The sequence below is a fragment of the Sus scrofa genome, chromosome 3, assembly GCF_054392235.1.
Source record: "Sus scrofa isolate SSC_HxYL_T2T_F1_AM1 chromosome 3, Sscrofa_HxYL_maternal_Yorkshire_Landrace_v2.0, whole genome shotgun sequence".
In the NCBI taxonomy this organism is placed as follows: Eukaryota; Metazoa; Chordata; class Mammalia; order Artiodactyla; family Suidae; genus Sus; species Sus scrofa.
The window spans coordinates 97,840,863-97,860,881 of record NC_139385.1 but is presented as its reverse complement, the minus strand read 5'-3'; the positions used below and the strand labels follow the sequence as shown (position 1 = coordinate 97,860,881).

General features: G+C 36.9%; 1 protein-coding gene across 1 annotated transcript in view; it reads right to left on the bottom strand.

Moving 5' to 3' along the window:
* The window catches only part of PPP4R3B (protein phosphatase 4 regulatory subunit 3B), a gene marked incomplete at its 5' end in the record, with an annotated part of 58,745 nt that overhangs the window by 25,990 nt on the left and 12,736 nt on the right, over positions 1–20,019 (bottom strand). The window contains 5 exon segments of the mRNA NM_001244675.1: positions 3,373–3,489; positions 4,890–5,006; positions 6,449–6,526; positions 10,570–11,193; positions 19,205–19,303. Of these exon segments, the coding sequence (NP_001231604.1) occupies positions 3,373–3,489; positions 4,890–5,006; positions 6,449–6,526; positions 10,570–11,193; positions 19,205–19,303 (1,035 nt within the window).

Below are 20,019 nucleotides of genomic sequence, written 5' to 3'. Positions count from 1 at the left end.
CCTTATTTTTCAACGATTCAGAAAAAATTAATTATACATCCATGTATGTAAATGTGTATATACAAATACAAGCAAAGAAAGACAATGATAAAGCAAATGAGACTTAAAATGTTAACATCTGGGTGAAGTGTACATGGAAGTTCTTTATAATATTACTGTAATTTTTCTGTAAATTTAAAATTACTTCAAAATAAAAAGTTAAAAATTGACACAACTTTAAGAAATAAAATGTGATATGTTCAATACAAAATATTGATACTGAATGATCAACCCAGAGAGATGAGCTTACATATTTTTTTAACCTCTTATTACGGTAAATTTCACTGCCCAGAATTATTCTGAAGCAAATTCTATATATAATTCTACAAATAATTTCGTATAAATCTTTAAAAAACACAAGTGGTTTAAAAGTAAAATAACCTCAAGGCTAATATATCTAAAAAAAAAAAAATATGAATTTATTTCTAAGTGAGAAATACACTGAAAATACCTTCCAAAATAAATAGTTCAGTAATAGTTGTATTACTTATCCAGTCAGATTCCTAAAGTTTTACTGAATGTTTCAAAGGACAGCGGCATAAAAATATGTGCAATCTGTAGCACAGCAAAAAGACTGAAATTATTGCTATCCTTCTAGGTTGGGTAGAAATAATGACTACAATAACAAAAAAAGTGTTAATATTTCCTTGTTTCTCAACACATTTTTTTTTTTTTTTTTTTTTATGGCCTCACCCATGGCACCTGGAGGTTCCCAGCCTAAGAGTCTAACCAAAGCTGTAGCCACTGGCCTGTACCATAGCCACAGCAACGACATATCTGAGCCGCGTCTGTGACCTACACCACAGCTCAGGGCAACTCCAGATCCTAACCCACTGAGCAAGACCCTGCAGGGGTTGAACCTGCGCCTTCATAGATGCTAGTCAGATTCATTTCCACTGAGCCACGATGGGAACTCCTCAACACATATTTTAATATTGTAATCCATGTTCCTAAAATCAAATCTGCTTCATAATATTAAAAAAGATAAGTTTGAACAGTGTGCATTTATTTTAAGAGTATCAAAAATATTAACTGCCCATTGAATATACAGGTAACTTCTTTCTTTTCAAGATAACAGCAACTCAATACAGCAGAATTGAGCATGAAGAATCCTTAAATTTTTTAAAAAGGTTAATTATTTTAAGACAACAAAAATTTTAAATTGGAAAATTGTCAGACCTCAGAAAATTCAGGGAAATGAAAGAACTTGAAGAGTATAAAGAGAAATTAAAAAGGGACTTTAAACAAGAGAAAAAGAAGAATTAAAAAGGGACTTTTCATTGTTAAAAACTGGAAACTGTGGAGTTCCTGCTATTGAGCAGAGGGTTAAAGAATACAACTGTGGTGGTGGCCTGGGTTGCCATGTAGGGTTTGATCTCAGCCTGGTGCAGTGGGTTAAAAGATCTGGTGTAACCTCAGTTGTGGCCGGATTCAATCCCTACCCAGGGAACTTTCATATGCTGAGGGTGTGGCCATAAAAAAAAATCATCAACTGCTTCTTTATGTCTCATGTATCAATCAAATGTAAACAAGGAAATATTTGTAACAAAAATCTAAATAAAAGCTTTAAAAGTTAAGAATTCTAAGTAAATTATTATTCTCATGGTCTGAGAGATTTTATGAATGCTCTTAATCCCATACATGACTGAGAATGAAGCAAAAGAACTGTTAATTTCAGTTATCTTTTGCAAAGCACGGCACTAAGAATCTCAAAAGTGAGATTATAAACTGATTAATAAGCTAGGCATATATTTAAGGACAAATCCAGCACCATTTCGGTTTTTTGAACACAAATATACTTAACACAAAATATTTCTTTTATTTCTTTCCTACTGCCTAAGCCACAGCATTAGCCCAAACTGATTCTAAAATAAAACTGCTTCAATTATTATTTTTTGGCCAGGAACTAAATCTATGCCACAGCAGTAACCAGAACCACAGTAGTGACAATGCCTGATCCTTATTCCATTGTGCCACTAGGGAACTACTGAAATAAAATTTCTTTAAAAATAAAATAAAAAACACTGGAAATACCTAACAAAGATAGAATATAAAAATCTAAGTAGACATTAAGAAATTAAACACAAAACATACAGAACTACTACAGTTTAATTCAAAAAACAGTAACTCAAACATACACGAATCAAATTAACACTGGGAAGCTAAACCTTCTTTAAGAAGGGACATAATTGGGAGTTCCCGTCATGGCACAGTGGTTAACGAATCTGACGAGGAACCATGTGGTTGCGGGTTCGATCCCTGGCCTTGCTCAGCAGGTTAAGAATCTGCCGTTGCTGTGAGCTGTGGTGTAGGTTGCAGACACAGCTCGGATCCAGCATTGCTGTGGCTGTGGTGTAGGCCAGTGGCTACGGCTCCGATTAGACCCCTAGTCTGGGAACCTCCATGTGCCGCAGAAGCAGCTCTAGAAAAGGCAAAAAGACAAAAAAAAAAGGCACATAACTGTATTTTACTTATTTTCTACTTAGCACTAAAATACATTTAATACAAGAAAGAATACTTCAATTACAACTATATGTTCATTTTGTCCTTAATAGTTTAAGGGCAAAGTTTAAATATTTTTGTAGTGGGAAAATTAACAATTGGTCTCATTAATAGTGTTCATCCTCACTAAAAAAAAGACATGTCTGAATAAGTGGAAGAAATTTCTTAATTATACTAGAGAGGTGCCCGACCTAAGCACTTAAAATTACATTTTATTAGTACTTTCAACTTAAAAAAAAAAACAACAAAAAACCAATGTCTAGAGTTCCCTTGTGGTACAGCAGGTTAAGGATCTGGAATAGTCATTGCTGCAGCTTAGGCTGCTGATATAGTACAGGTTTGATGCCTGGTTTGGGAACTTTGACATGCATTAGGCATGGAAGAAAAATAAACAAACAAAAAACATCTAAGAATTTGATTCGTATTATGCAGTTTGAATGTCTTTATTTTTTTATTTTTATTTTTGTCTTTTTGCCATTTCTTGGGCTGCTCCCGCGGCATGTGGAGGTTCCCAGGCTAGGGGTGGAATTAGAGCTGTAGCCACCAGCCTACGCCAGAGCCACAGCAATGAGGGATCCGAGCCGCGTCTGCAACCTACACCACAGCTCATGGCAACTTCGGATCCTTAACCTGTTGAGTAAGGCTAGGGATCGAACCTGCAACCTTGTGGTTCCTAGTCAGATTTGTTAACCACTGAGCCACGACGGGAACTGCCTGAATGTCTTTCTTTAACAATGAACAAATCAATTGTCACACAGGCCTTTTCTCTCAATAGTTTGCAAACACTACTCTATAAGTAATTCACATTAGAACCAAAATATTATTACTTACATCATCACTCTGCTGGGCTTCTTGCATTACAAATTCTCGGACCATGGATGGACTAAACTCTACTAGATAAGAAAATATATCTGTAGCAGCTGATCTGACTTGCAAATCATCCATGCCCTGTTAAAAGGAAAAGGAAAAGTAGGTTACTTGGAGACTTAACAAATGTTATGCTTTCATTCCCTTTTCCTCCCAAATCTATGCCAAATTGTTGGATTAAGACATTGTACTGGAATAAAAATACATAACCTTTCCCATCCTTATCCTTTACAAATATTAAAAACTTTAGGCAGCTCAATGATTGTCAGTTGTTTATTACCACAAAGGTAAATATTCAGAGAATTCAAATATAAGAAGTGGCACAGGATTACAAAACACTACTTTACAGATATTTTGGGGATGAAGTGGGGGAGGATTCTTGATTTAAATATATGCAGAACTGTAAATGATGTCTCTTAGTCAAGGCTTCAAAATTTTTCAGTATCTGTCTTTGGCCTTGGATTTGCCAGTTACTCCTTAGTAACTGACTCTCTCTTTTATGACCCTCCTAATAGAAGACACATTAGAAAACAATCTGGGTATTTTCAACTCTTTTCCATAACTTAGTTTTATGAGGTGCTTTTTCCCATTTAGTACATGAAGGATACATGATTCATAAGTTAAAAATTTCCAATTGACTCTGAAAACATTTCCTAACTTAGCAGTTCTCAAAGTGTCATTCAGGGAATCCTAGGGAGGGGCCCAATACCCTGAAAAAGGGGGTCTTAACCCTTTTCAAAAGTGCATGAGATTAGGGCACTACTGGCCCTTTCCATGGTTAGTCTATCTCAAGTATAGTGGGGTTTTCCAGAGGTTACAAGATGTTGTACCATAACAGATTAAATGCAGAAGCCGCTATGAGAATCTAGCTATCTTCTATTAAGCCAGACATTAAAGGGAGTGGCAAAAAATGTGAAACCATGCCATTCTTCTCACTAAATTTTTTTTTGTTTTGGAAAAATTAATTTTTCATAGAAGTTATAGTAACATATAACAGGTTATCATTTTTAAGTGAGTTGATACTTTAAAACTTCCTCAGTTTTAATTTTTCATACAATAAATGCCAATGGATAAAACTCATATAAACAAAGTATGAGACTCACTCCTTTAATCCCATATTGCAACACAAGCCCCCCATGGTCCAGACCGCCCTCACACCACTTTATTAGTTTTTGTGAAATAAAAGGGAAGTACTTTATTAGTTTTTATGAAATATACTTAATTTTGTTACAGAAGAGATAATCATCTTGTAAAAACGTGGGATTTTTATTCACTTGAAGCCATATTATATAAATCACATATTAATATTATAAATTTAAGTTAATCACATCTGAAGAGATATTTTGATTCACTGTGAAGTGAATCATAACCTAAATTACAAAATTCAATATGCATTACTATGATAAATAATTTCCCATCCATAATATAAATCTATTAGAAATGAACAATTTCAAAAACACTAAAAGAAGCTATATAATTACCATTACAATTTCAAGAGCAGGAAGAATTCCCAGCTTTGCCAAAGTTTTGAAAAATGCATCCCTGTTTTGAGGTTGTAATGTCTGAGAAAATGCACAAAATTCCTTGAAAAAATTAACCTGCAATGTTAGAAAGTATAGTGAGAAGTTGACACACATTAAAAGTAACCTTGGAGATCCCGTTGTGGCTCAGCGATAACGAACCAACTGGTATCCATGAGGATGTGGGTCTGATCCCTGGCCTCACTCGGTGGGTTAAGGATCAGGCATTTCTGTGAGCTATGGTGTGGGGTTGTGGCTCCTGGCTCAGATCTGGCGTTGTTGTGCTTGTGGCTTAGGAGGGCAGTTGGAGCTATGATTAGACCCCTAGCTGGGGAACTTAAAGTAACCTTGGGGCAAATTGTAATGTGATCTACCACAGAGTGGAATTAACCCTTGTCAAGGACCTTTGACTTTTCAGGGTATCCTGGCTCCTCAAAACCTAAAGAACACAGAAACCATGGTAGAGTAAACAGTGGCTAGGTTCCCAGGGAGCCCTCATAAAGCACAATTCAATTTTTAATTATTGTAAAGAACTTTAGTGATATCCTTGAATATAGGACTAATTTTATAAATGAGGACTGAGTAGACTATTAATAAATAATTATATCAAAGATGACTGGGTGGATTTTAAGTCAGCAAACCTTCATTACTTCTTAAAACCCAAGTGTCTGATTATAATATTTCAAAAAATTACAAACTTCTGGTAAATAGTAATCACTATTCTCTTACCCCAAAGCATGGTTTATACCTTGAAAAAGTGATTATTAACACAGCTGAAAGAAGAAAAACATTTCCAAGAACCAAAGTATTTACCATTCATTTATTCAAGAAGGATTCTCCTTATCTCTTGTTTACAAAGAAAAACATCTCAATAATACATCTACAACCATAATAAAAATACATGAGTTTGTGGTTCTCTACTAACATAAACCACATATCTGATTTTGTGATTTATAAGGCACAAATTTCGTCACTGGAGACGAGAGAACCACATAAAAACATCTCTAAAAATTTCTAAGACACAAAAACAGTAAGTTTCAGGAACTCTGAGAATGACTGTTTTACAATATAATTTAAATATAGTTTACCCTTGAAAAATGCAGGGTTTGGCGCACCACTCTCCAAGTCAAAAACTCATGGGTAACATTATAGTAGGCCCTTTGTATCAGCAGTTCCTCATCTGACCTAGGATTGTGTAGTACTGCAGTATTACTACTGAAAAAAATATGTGTATAAGTGGACCCACACACTTCAAACCTATGTTGCCCAAGGGGCATCTGTATGTACCCTTCATACTAACCATAAATTTTTTTTCAGGAGTTCCCAGTGGTCTAGCAGTTAAGGATCCAGTGTTGTCACTGCTGTGGCTTAGGTTTGAATCCTGACCTGGGAACTTCCGCATGCCATGGCCAAAAAAACAAATTTTTTCTCTTATATTCAAAAGTTCAATATTAAAAGATGCATATGTCAAAAGAGTAAGTGCTCTTTAAGGGTCTGAATTTTGATAATAAATAACCTACCAGTTCACGTCGTTTATCATCATCTGTGGCCTCATCTGTTAATTGTGCAAAAACTTCAGACAAAAACTTCTCATCTTCCTACATGAGAAGAAATAATTACTATAAATATTAACAAAAGTATAAAGTTATGCTCATTTATATGATTTCACAAATTACAATAAAAGTAGCTGAAAACCTAAGAGCAATTTCAATATGAAACCAAAAATTCCAGGTATGTTCATGTTATAATTTTTAAAACTTGACTACACCATTCAATATTAGTTACATATATATATTAATACCTCATTTAACCAGAAACCTCAACTATAAAGGTTGAAAAGCAAAAAATAGGAGCTCTCTGGTGGCCTAGTGGTTAAGGATTCGGCACTGTCATTGCTATGGTGCAGGTTGGTTCCCTGGCCCGGGAATTTTCACATGCCATGGGCATGGCCAAACAAAACAAAACAAAACAAAACATGTTCTAGAGGTCATGCCTGAAAACTCTTTTTCAGGGAACTATTTATTTTAGGTCTATTTATTTATGTTTAATTTAAACAATTCAAGCAAGTTTGAAGATCTCATTATTTGTTAGCAGCAGATTAGAAAAATGAGGGAAGGCATTAAAGAAGACTTATCTGGTAGTGATAAGATTACAAAAGTTAATTTTGATTATCTTTTGGTGATAGGTTATGAGTGATTTTCTTTTTTCCTCATCTATATTTTCCAATTTTCTATCATTATGGGTGCCTGACATTGAAAATCACTCTAGAGAAGACTTCCATCAAAACGTGCTAAAAGAAAGTTATGCTTTTAAGTTTCAGTAATCTTCAAAATTCACTTTTATGAAAAATAATTTGACAATTTAAAGTAGCATGTCCTAAAAATATCTGTAATAGTATACATGCATGGTTGGTAATAAAATCAAACCATGTCATATAAAAGATATAGCTCAAATACCTGCCCCCTTTTTTTACTGTGAATCATCCATGAAGTGTTATCAATTCCTTAAGAGCCTTTCTGAAACAAGGTTGAGCATATATGAAAAAGTAAAAACGAAAAGCACTATGTATGATCATAGAATATGATATACTCTGTTTAACATCCTTAGGTACTGTTCAAAGACACATCACTGATAGATAACCTCTTTCACTATTTGACTCAGAATAGTGTTCCTGGAGTTCCCATTGTGGCTCAGTGGTGAAGAACCCAACCAGTATCCATGAGGACATGCCTCAATCCCTGGTCCCACTCAGTGGTTAAGTATCTGGCATTGCTCTGAGCTGTGGTGTAGGTCACAGATGTGGCTTGGACCCCATGCTGCTGTGGCACAGGCTGGCAGCTGCAGTTTCAATTCAACCCCTAGCCTGGGAACTTCCATATGTGATGGGTGTGGCCCTAAAAAAATAAAAACAAAAAACAACAAAAAAAAGAACAGTGTTTGTTATTTCCTTGATTCCTTTTGGACCTGAACCATCCATCTTCTAAAAGAGCATAAACCCTTTACTTATCCCTCAAATCACTTTTTCCAAATACTTTTTATCTCAGTATTTTAGGTTTTGTTAAGTACACATTTAACTCTACTCAAACCTTTTAAAATTTTTATCTTTCTGCATCACTCCCAGATTAAATCTTCCTCTTTTGTCTAAAGATTTTTAACTTTTTCAGAATACTTTCCTAGGAAAATAATTCTCTTTGACAAATAAAACTTACCATTTAAATTCTCCTCATGTGACTGATTATTTGTGTACTGACAGCTAGAACTGCATAAACTATTACAGAGGCAATTTCAAGTATTATAGTCTGCTAAGAGAATGCCTTGTGATTCTCAGTATATTTTCCCTGATTTCTAACATTTCTGATAATATTCTACATGTATTTTGTTCCAATGTATGTACTAAGGGAGCAACTGATTGAAAGCCTAAAGCCTATCATTAAGTATAGCTGGAAAATTTCCCCTAGACCCCTAGTTCTTCAAGTAATTAAACCAGTTTATTTAGATCACTTTAGTTTTTCTTTTCCATTTTAAGAGCTTTAAATAAATCAGATTGTGTGCGAGTGGTATTATGAATAACAAAACCTTATGGGGAAAAGCTGATCCTAAAAAGTCTGAAAGCAAACTTTTTTCTTTGTAATAAATGTAAATACGAGCACACAAACAAAATCAAAATCCAAAACCCAAGACTCATGCACTATTTTTAGAATCATGTATACACAGAAATTTAGAATCAGATCGGGCTTTAGGAAATTACCTAGAGACTGCCTAGACCAATCTTAAATTTCATGAGACTGAGGCCCAAAGAATGGATTTATCTGAAGCTAGCTGGTGACAGAGATGGGTTTAGAGTCCTGGTCTCTCCAGCATAACAAGGTTTTTGTCACTTTCACAACATAAAATAAACTATGGGACAGATTCCTAAGTAGTTGAAAATTATGAAACAAACCAAAGCAAAATACACACACAAATTAGAATGGGACAAATTCAGTGACATAAAATTTAGTATGTATTTAAATCCTACACCTTGAGTCCCCAAAACCCTCTAAAACAAAACCATATTACTGCAAAGTTATTTTCTTAATGGTACTAGAAGGTTTTATATATTAATTACAATTGGGATGAAAGGTTAGAAATTTATCTTTCAGTGCTGAAATCTTAAAAAATCCAAAAAAGTAATTAACCACTGATTTTACTGGGTTTGTTTTTATTTTTAAAACTTTTTTTCTTTCTTTTTAGGGCAATAGCTGTGGGATATGGAAGGATCTGGGCTAGGGGTTGAATCAAGAGCTGCAACTGCTGGGCTATGCCACAACCACAGCAGTGCCAGACTTGAGCCTTGTCCGCAACCTACACCACAGGTCGTGGCAATGCCGGATCCTTAACCCACTGAGCAAGGCCAGGTATCGAACCTACATCCTCATGAATGGATACTAGTCTGGTTCTTAACCCACTGAACCACAGTGGGAACTTCCTGAGTTTATTTTTTAACTCAACTCTTACCAAAATGGAATAGTGAAAATTTATGTAAAATGTTAAAACGTCAATATTTGAGATACGTGTCTCATTTCTAGTGTACATTTCTAGTGCAGGGAAAAGTTAAAACCTCTTGTTCTGAAAAGGATCTTAATCTGAAGCTATTTGTGTGGAGATAACCTCAAATTACTGGCTTTTTGGAATTTACAAAACATTTATTTTCTTTTTGCTTTTTAGGCCCGCACCCGTGGCATATGGAGGTTCCCAGGCGAGGGGCCGAATAGGAGCTATAGCTGCCGGCCTACACCACAGCCATAGCAATGTAGGATCCGAGCCGTGTCTGCGACATACACCACTGCTCACGGCAATGCCGGATCCTTAACCCACTGAGCAAGGCCAGGGATCAAACCCACAACCTCATGGTTACCAGTCAATTTGTTTCCATTAAACCACAATGGGAACTCCAATTTATAAAACATTTTATTTATTTTTAAAATCTTTTTGGTCTTTTTTGTCTTTAAGGGCCACACCCACGGCATATGGAGGTTCCTAGGCTAGGGGTCCAATAGGAACTGTAGCCGCTGGCCTACACGGAGCCACAGCAATGCAGGATCTGATCCTACACCACAGCTCACGGCAACTCCAGGTCCTTAACCCAATGAGCGAGTCCAGGGATCGAGCTGGCATCCTCATGGATTGAGTTCACTAACTGCTGAGCCATGATGGGAACTCCTACACAACATTTTAAACTATATTTCTCATTTCTGGACACAAGGGATTTTGATCTGCAATTACGTAGAAAATTCAGGTTAACTAAAATCTGATGTCCCTATCATGCTTAAGATAATCTCAATATGTATTAGAGTATATCCTAGGAGCCAGTGACCACACTAAGTACTTTCATATAATTTCTCAATTAACCTAACTAGGCTAGGTGTTATGCCTTATGTTGTTATACCTTTGTACTACTTTACTTTGGTCCAGTTAGATAATATTTCCACTTGCCCTATGTAATTTATGCAACAGCAGGTTAATACTTATTTAAGAAGCAACAGATATGTATACTAGTTAGAGAGATGGGTATGTGGAAAAACATCATGAACACCAGCTTTAACTATTAAGGGAACTAAATATCTGAAAACAGAATTATGAAGAACATCTCTAGTTTACTTACCTGCAACATGCTGACTATCTCAACTTTGTTGAAAAAAATAAAAGACGTAAGAGTAGAAAGAAAATTCTCTTCAAAAACTGATGGCGTAGGCAAAATGATGTCCTGAATGTACTGTACCCTGTAAGTCTGATGTATTTTTTGCCTTAGTTCAGAGTCTGTTATTGGTATAACTTCCTTAAACTTTGCAGTTTTGGTCAAGAATTCTCTGTGTCTTTTTGGCTGAGCCAACGCAGGGTCATATTCAAGGCATCCCACGACATCCATGATACACTCATCAGAAAACATTACCTCAAACAGAGTTGCCTTATTTAGGAATAAGATTCCTCTAATAATTTCATACAAATGGTGTAAGCCTTCAGTGTTTTCTAGGTTCTCACAAGCTTGGAAGAGCTGCAGTAGTTTTTTAATATAGCCTTCATTTTCCAAGGCCAGAGCCAGCTTTTCCCTACGGATAGGTGAGGAGAGAACTGAGGTAACTAAGTCAGCAATCTCTTCAAGTTTATTGAGTTCACATGTGGGTAAGTCAATCATATGACTGGTTTCAGGCATTTCTTCAAATCGTTCTTCTTCTGATTCATCAATGAGGTCCTGTGTGACTTCCACTGATGGATCCTTACCTTGAACCTAAAAATATCCAAGTACAGCTGGTTACCTTAAAATACAAAAGAATTCAAAATTTTGGAAATCAAATCACTGACCACTGAATACAAGTAAAAAAAAAAGTGAAGTCTAGAGGGGGAAAATACAAATAGTTTACAGCCAATTATTTGAGTCTTAAGTTAATGACTGCAGATGGTTTCACCTCTAAATCTCCCAAAGTAAAACTTGAGGTTAACTCTGATCTCTAACAATCTGAATATTTCAGCTATTGCTATGTTGGTTTGATATTAAAATATGTAATAACCATGTGAATTACTTTAAAAATTCACTCTAACCAGCACAGTGAATTTTGCAGAAAGTAACTCTTCTGTTGATCTCCAAAATCGCTACCTATGACTTAAATTACCATCACACTGGGCTTAACAAGGACACTATTGATTCAAACCAAATTAAAATCCAACTCCTTGTATATTCAAGAGTAGGGAAATAAGATGTCCTCATAACACTTCTGAAATTCACTTTTGTAAAAATACTTTCTTTTGCTATGAGCCTAAAACCAATGAACAGGTTTATAAACAAAGTCTATTTAAAAAACTGGCATTCATTTAACATCCATGATAAATCCTCCAAGTTCTATTATCTACATAAAAATCACAACATAATGAATAAAGAACTGTTTTATGATTCGGGTTGATAGCTCAAGAAAAGCATGGCTAATTTATAACAAATTTTCTCAAATGAATTACTCTCACATTAAAAAATGTTTAGAACCTTACTTTTCATAAATTTTTCTAATTCCTAATGCAAGAGTAAAATTATCCTTTCTTTTCCCTCTTACAACATGCCAAATATCCTGAGTAGAAAAAGCTCCCCAAGTTTCTATATCCACCAAAGAAACACATGAAAAAAGATCTGAGAACTTAAGAGAAAAAAGTAGATAAGAATACTGATGTATACAAGATACTTTTTTTCCCCCCAGAAGGATGAGAGTACTTCTGAATTCTCAGCCGAGTAGCAGGGCTTAGGGGAGACAACACATAAAGAGAAAACATAAATGACAAGATCATAACAGCAGTTCAGACAAAATGCCTTGGAAACTCAGAGAAAGAAAAATTGTTTTCGGCTTCTGGGGTGAGGGTGAGCAGAGACTATAAAGGCAGGAATCATAAAAGCAGAGGCATTTGAGATCTTAAGTGGGGCTTCAAAGATATCTAAGATTCAGACAGGAGATAAACATACTCAAAGAGGTACAGCACAGAGCCAGAAAGACAGAAATATGTGATGTGCATATGGGAAACAGCAAAAATGTAAATGCAGATTGAAGCCAGATCACGAAAAGTCAAGCTAACATCAGGATTACTGTTCAGGGAAGTGAATGTGTAGCACTGTTCTTGAGAAAATTAACCTGGCATCAGTTGCATGAGATAAATTCGAGAATATAGATAAATTAGGGTGTTATTCCAAAGTCTACATGAACAACTCGGTTTGGATAGTGATGTTCGGACAGATGAGAGATAGCTACAAAAGAAGGAATCACAATGACCTTGCAGTTTTGGTGTGTGGTGGTGTTTTTTTTTTTTTTTTTGACCCTATAGTTTTAAAATTGTCAATAGGAAGATTATGGCTTCTTCTTTTTTTTTTTTTTTTTAAGGGCCACACCTGTGGTATATGGAGGTTCCCAGGCTATGGGTCCAATGGCAGCTATAGCTGCCAGCCTATTCCACAGCCACAGCCACACAAAAGCCGTGTCTGTGACCTACACAACAGCCCACAGCAATGCCAGATCCCCAACCCACTCAGCAAGGACAGGGATCAAACCGGCAACCCCATGGTTCCTGGTCAGATTCGATTCCATTGCGCCACGACAGGAACTCGAAAGATTATGGCTTAACAAAAATTGGCAATGTGGGAGATGAATGTTATTAAGAGTTCAGATTTATTAAGTTTGAGGGGTTTGAATATTTGGCTGGCAACTAAATCTATGTGCCTACTACTCCAGAACAAGAATAGGACAGAAGACAGAGATTTGGTACTAGGGTTACAGTTAAAGCCAGAAGATTCTGACAGTAACCAGAGAAAAGAGACACAAAGTGTGAGGGGAAAGAAGAGGAAGAATCAGAGGTTATAAAGAAGAAATAAGAGGGGAGTTCCCGTCGTGGTTAACGAATCCGACTAGGAACCATGAGGTTGCGGGTTCGGTCCCTGCCCTTGCTCAGTGGGTTAACGATCCGGCGTTGCCGTGAGCTGTGGTGTAGGGTGCAGAGGCGGCTCGGATCCTGCGTTGCTGTGGCTCTGGTGTAGGCCGGGGGCTACAGCTCCGATTCGACCTCTAGCCTGGGAACCTCCATATGCCGTGGAAGCGGTCCAAGAAATAGCAAAAAGACAAAAAAAAAAAAAAAAAGAGAGAAGGAATAAGAGGAAACAAGAGGATTTAACTTATACTTCAAATGAATAGTTTGCACGTTTGAGAATAAAAGTACAACTGCAGAACCATTCACTAGGTTATAGCATGTTTCTTTCTTTGTTATCTAGTATTAACTCTTACAAGCTTCCTGGATTCTCTCCTCAATATAACCCTAACTAATGTGATGTGTCAATCCCACATAAATCCAGTGTCTATCTGGATGTTGGTAGTGCTCTCTACTAGGTATTTCTGGTTGTTTCCCTTTTTCCCATGAGTTCACTGCTTCCATGAAGTTACATGTGGCTGTGTGACTTGTTCTCGCCAATAAAATGTGAACAAAAATGCCACGTTTAACTTCTGGGAAGAGCTTTTAAAAAACCAGTGCTCTTGTTTACCATCTTTCTTTCTCACTTTGCAATAATCTTTAAGTATTCGCTATCAATATGGGTCCCTGAGTGGCTCTGCTGAGCACTGCCCCTTCCTCTCCAAGACTAGTTAAAAGATAAGGGAAAAAAGGAAACTTCTATTGCGAAAAGTCACTGAAATTTTAAGATTTTGTTATTACAACATAATCTGCCCTTAACATTCTTAAAGTCACTCAACTTTATGCTGCAAAGGTTCATGGTAGTTAAGTCCACACCACTAGTAAGATTTTCAATGAAAACTTCTCTTTCCCACACTGCTATCCTAGTTCCAGACAGCTACTGCTTTGTTTTTTTTTTTTTTCCTTTTCAAGTGTCAAACACTGTTATTTTCCCCTTAAAATCTCACAAGAGACCTTTTTCCCCCCTTTGAAAAAAAGAGGCCAGCAGTACTCAACTCCTTCCAACATTCTTCTTTTCCATCTCACAAACTTATTTTCACCCACTTCCTTCATCTGTTTCAAACAAAACATCCCTACGATATTCTGATGTTAAAACTTCCTTATGTAATTGTGACTTTTTGCTTTCTAAAAGCTCAATATGAGAACTACCACTGTGTGCAGTGGGTTAAGGATGCAGTGTTGCTGCAGCTGTGGCAAAGGTCGCAGGTACAGCCTGGACTTGATCCTTGACCTGGGAACTTCCATATACCTCAGGTGCAGCCAAGAATAAAATAAATAAATAAATACTCAATAATAGTGCAAATTATCTTAACTCTATAATTTCTTTCTCCCCAGTGATTCTTTACCTTTCTATTATTTATCGTTTCCCTTAAGATATGTTTTGCTCTTTGAGCTGTCATTTCTTTCAGAAAGGAGTTCTATTTTCTCAAATAAAGGGTTAAGAAATGACTGAGTAATTTTTTTTTACTGAGATTGTTCTTTCAAAGGTCAGCAATGACCTCCCAGAACTGAAAAGTAAAATGTCATGTACGGGAGTTCCCGTTGTGGCTCAGTGGTTAACAAAACTGATTAGCATCCATTAGGATGCAGGTTCGATCCCTGGTCTCGCTCGTGGGTTAAGGATCTGGTGTTGCCATGAGCTGTGGTGGAGGCAGCAGACGTGGCTCAGATTCCACTTTGTTGTGGCTCTGACGTAGGCCAAATGGACCCCTAGCCTGGGAACCTCCATATGCCACGGGTATGGCCCTAAAAGACAAAAAGACAAAAAGACAAAAAAAAAAAAAAAAAAAAAAAAAAAAAGTCACGTATGGTTCTGTGGAACACCACACTGTAGTTAGGGCCAATAAACTAACTGTATACTCAGCAACATGCATAGTAGATCTTAAAAGTACTGTATTGAGTTGTGTAGTAAAAAATTATCCTTGCTAGACAACCTGCAGAGTGGCCAAAACCTAATATCCCTTCCAAAGGTGGAAAAGTATGGGTAAAAATCAATGACAAACAGGAAGGAGAAATGGTAACATAAGACAAAGGAATAAATAAATAGGTACTGTAATGAGGGAAATCCTTTTTTAACACTGCTACCTTAAAAAAAGCTCTGAGTAAGAGATGATATTCTCCCAGCTCAATTATATCAGATGCCTCCAAGGGTGAAAGTCTGTCAAGTCTACTACTGCTCTTGGGACACAAGTTTGAATGCAAGTCTGTAAACCAACTTGACAGAGCTGACACCACCCTGGGAGACATTCTGTCATGCAATATGATGAACTGGATCAACTGTTAATGACTGAGTGGGATTTGGTAATATGTCAATACCTATTGACTCTTTTCAGGTTACCTCTACTAATATACCACAACATGGTATAATATTGCCACTACTGAATCAACTTCCTTATGTACATGAAAATACTGATATTGATGACCAAATTTATCGGGAGACTGAATTAAAGCCTCCTCAGCATATAATGCTGATGAAAAATGACTGGCATGAGGAAGAAGTAGACTTGTGTTTTCTTTTTTTCTTTCTTTCTTTTTTTTTTTTTTTTTAAATTTATTTATTTTTGGCCACACTCGTGGCATGCCCAAGTTCCCAGGTCAGGCATTGAACCCGCACCACAGCAGTGACAGTGCCGGATCCTTAACAGCTGGGCCACCAGGGAGCTCCAGTGCAGTTTTTTTTTTTTTTTTTTTTTCTTTTGTCTTTTCTTGTTGTTGTTGTTGCTATTTCTAGGGCCGCTCCTGCGGCATATGGAGGTTCCCAGGCCAGGGGTCGAATCGGAGCCGTAGCCACCGGCCTACGCCAGAGCCACAGTAACGCAGGATCCGAGCCACGTCTGCAACCTACACTACAGCTCACGGCAACGCCGGATCGTTAACCCACTGAGCAAGGGCAGGGACCGAACCCGCCACCTCATGGTTCCTAGTCGGATTCGTTAACCACTGCGCCACGACAGGAACTCCTCTTTCTTTCTTTTTTTTTATTTTGCTTTTAAGGGCAGTACCTTTGGCATATTGTGGTTCCCAGGCTAGGGGTCTAATCGGAGCCACAGCTGCTGGCCTACAGCCAGATCTGAGCCATGTCTTCGACCTACACAGCACACCAGATCCTTAAGCCACTGAGCAAGGCCAGGGATTGAACCTGGGTCCTCATGGTTCCCGGTCGGATTCATTTCCACTGTGCCATGACGGGAACTCAACACTTTAGCTTTAAATAAGATGTTTGTCTTATTTTATTCATTCATTCTTCAAATAGATACTGAGTACATACACAATTTGTGCTAGTTGCCATGTTGGTATTGAAAGGAGAGGACAAATGATATATCACGTTTCAGTAATTTATCATAAAAAAAGATGAGTCTTCATATACTGCTATTAATGTTCTGAACAGCCTTATAAATGTTATCATAAAAAATCTTTTTCATTTTGAAAATTACTGTATCCTTCAGTATGTTTTCATGATTTTCACGGACCATTGCCTCCCCTCCCTAATTCATGGATGAATGTACGATTCAAGTTTACTGGATCAAGAACAGAATGGCAAAAATTTATGGATTACATATGTGTAAGTCTGCAATAGAGGAATTTTTTTTTTTTAGATCTTACACCTCATTTTATAGAAGACTTTGCAAACATAAAATTCAATCTCAATCCTTGGAGAGTACATGAGATAAAGAAAGGTAAAAAATGAAGACCTTCTTGCCATTGCCATCCATAGGTTTAAAAATACAGAGGTGAAATATTAATAATACAATTCTGATTATATTTTTATGAATATGGTACAAATTAAAGAACAATCATATTTACTAATGTTTTTAACTGCTCATCAGTATGTATGTATACTACCATGTATACTAATAATGCTCCAGCAATGTATGATGCCTACAATAGTTAAGATATGGGATAGGAAAGAAATCATCTACACCCATATAAGAAAAGTTCAGTAGAGTTCCCGTTGTGTTGCAACAGAAACGAATCCAACTAAGAACCATGAGGTTACAGGTTCAACCCCTGGCTTCGTTCAAAGGGTTAAGGATCTGGCGTTGCTGTGAACTATAGTGTAGGTCACAGACATGATTCGGATCCTGCGTTGCTGTGGCTGTGGTTTAGGCTGGCAGCTATAGCTCTGATTGAACCCCTAGCCTGGAAACCTCCATAGGCCGTGGGTGAGGCCCTAAACAGCAAAAAAAAAAAAAAAAAAAAAAGTTGAATGATCTAGAGCCAAATAAGCTTTCTAAGGAATGGTAACGTTCATATTACACTTTTGTGGGCACTTTATTACACTGTGTGGTACTCTTACTGGGAAGACCAAGGGAAAAAAATGACTGTGGTCAGATACATAAAACTAACTCAAGAACCTTCAGTGATAAGAATCCCTACAAGAAAAGCTGATGTAAGTAAAAATGCCAATAGTCAAAAAACACTACAACAGAAGATTATATTAGCAATTATTGAAACCCAGTGATATCCATTTATAGAAAATGGTAATTAAAAATGAATTTTATGATTAATTTAAAACTTCAATTACTAATTGTCATAGCTCAGATTTGCCCAAGGAGGAGTTCCCGTAGTGGAACAGCAGAAACAAATCCAACTAGGAACCATGAGGTTGTGGGTTCGATCCCTGGCCTCTCTCAGTGGGTCAAGGTTCCGGCATTGCCATAAGCTGTGGTGTAGGTCGCAGATGCAGCTCAAATCCTGAGTGGCTGTGGCTGTGGCCGGCAGCTGTAGCTCTGATTAGACACCTAGCCCAGGAAACTCCATATGCTCCAAGTGTGGCCCTAAAAAAAGCAAAAAAAAAAGAAAAAAAGAAAAGAAATACTTGCCCAAGGAGACATAACTACTAAATGTTATGTGGGGAGTTCCCATCATGGCTCAGTGGTAAGGAACCTGACCAGTATCCATGAGGACATGAGTCTGATTCGTGGCCTCGCTCAGTGTGTAGGTCTCAAACGAGGCTTGGATCCCATGTTGCTGTGGCTGTGGTGTAGACTAGCAGCTCTAACTCCAATTCAACCCCTAGCCTGGGACGTCCATATGCCTCAGGTGCAACCCTAAAAAACGGGGGGGGGGGTGGGGGAGGAGGAAGAAAGAAATTCCATTGTACACCTGAAGGTAAATCAACTATATATACTTCAATTAAAAAAGAAAATTCCAGTTACCCTGGCATTACAACTTATTCTATATCCCTCTATACTCCTTCTGAGTTGAAGTTATTGGCACTTTTGATAACTAATGTCTGGCACATTGTTATCCATAAACATTAAGTGAGCAAAAATTAAAGATTAAAAATTTCAGAATTATTTTTTTGTTAAAAGATCTTGACATTCATGGCTCAGTGGTTAACGAATCCGACTAGGAACCATGAGGTTTCAGGTTTGGTCCCTGGCCTTGCTCAGTGGGTTAAGGATCCGGTGTTGCCGTGAGCTGTGGTGTAGGTCACAGACACGGCTCGGATCCCATGTTGCTGTGGCTCTGGCGTAGGCTGGTGGCTACAGCTCCAATTCGACCCCTAGCCTGGGAACCTCCATATACTGCAAGAGCGGCCCAAGAAATGGCAAAAAGACCAAAAAAAGAAAAAAAAAAAAAAGATCTTGATATTTTGTAGGGTATTAATTATTATTACATGCTATCAAAATCTAAAGTGGTAAAACAAAACTTAAAACATAGAACACATTTCCAGTTTAGTTTATCAAATTTTCACACAAAGACATTATCTTTCCACATTCTAATACACCTTTTAGGTTAAAAAAAAAAAAAAATCAAGGACGCATGCAAATGTAAGTTAAATATTATTAAAATTACCTTACCTGACAAATTTTTTCCCAGATCTCATCACAGCCAGCCTTTTCCTGAAAACTTAGTGCCAGATCATAGTTTTCAGCTTCTGACCAAACAATTAATGTATCCTGTTTAAAAACAAAGATTTCTGTATCATCATGCTAGAAAAGAAATAACAACAAAAGTATAAATAAAAATCAAGAATACAGGAAATAGCATAGCAATGCTCTCAGATAAGAGCAATTAATGTATACTCAAACAATATTACATAACTATATTTTGTAATCCTCCGTAATGTAGTAATATACTGGCAATGAAATCACAGTTCTGGGACTGAGAACGACAGTGAGAAGTTTTCTAAAACAAAAAATATTAAAACATGTTAGCAGCTCTAGCTCATGTTCCCAAGAGTGACAGTGTTTAATGCAAAGTCTAGCATTCTTGGCCAAAATGTCACATAAGACATTCTAATCACCCACTTTCTATTTTTTTCAGAAAGTCAGCTATTCTATTCACTAAGTACCTACCACCTATCAGTTTATTTTTCCCTTTAAGCTGATTATCAATTCGTTACCAGTAGCCTAACTAATAGCTGGAAATATCTTAAGGTTTAACCCTATCTTTGCCCCCCCTTTTTTAAATCTAGAAAAGCTTTCAGGATATTAAGGAATACAAAACAATGGTGAAATGAAAATACAGTTTAGTAACTTAGACTATAGAAAAATTAAGAACCTTAGGTTCAGGTAAGTGATTTTCTTTGATGAAAAGGTGTCAATGCCCTCGTTAACAAAAAAAATAAAACCAGAAGTTCCCATAATGGCTCAGTGGTTAACGAATCTGACTA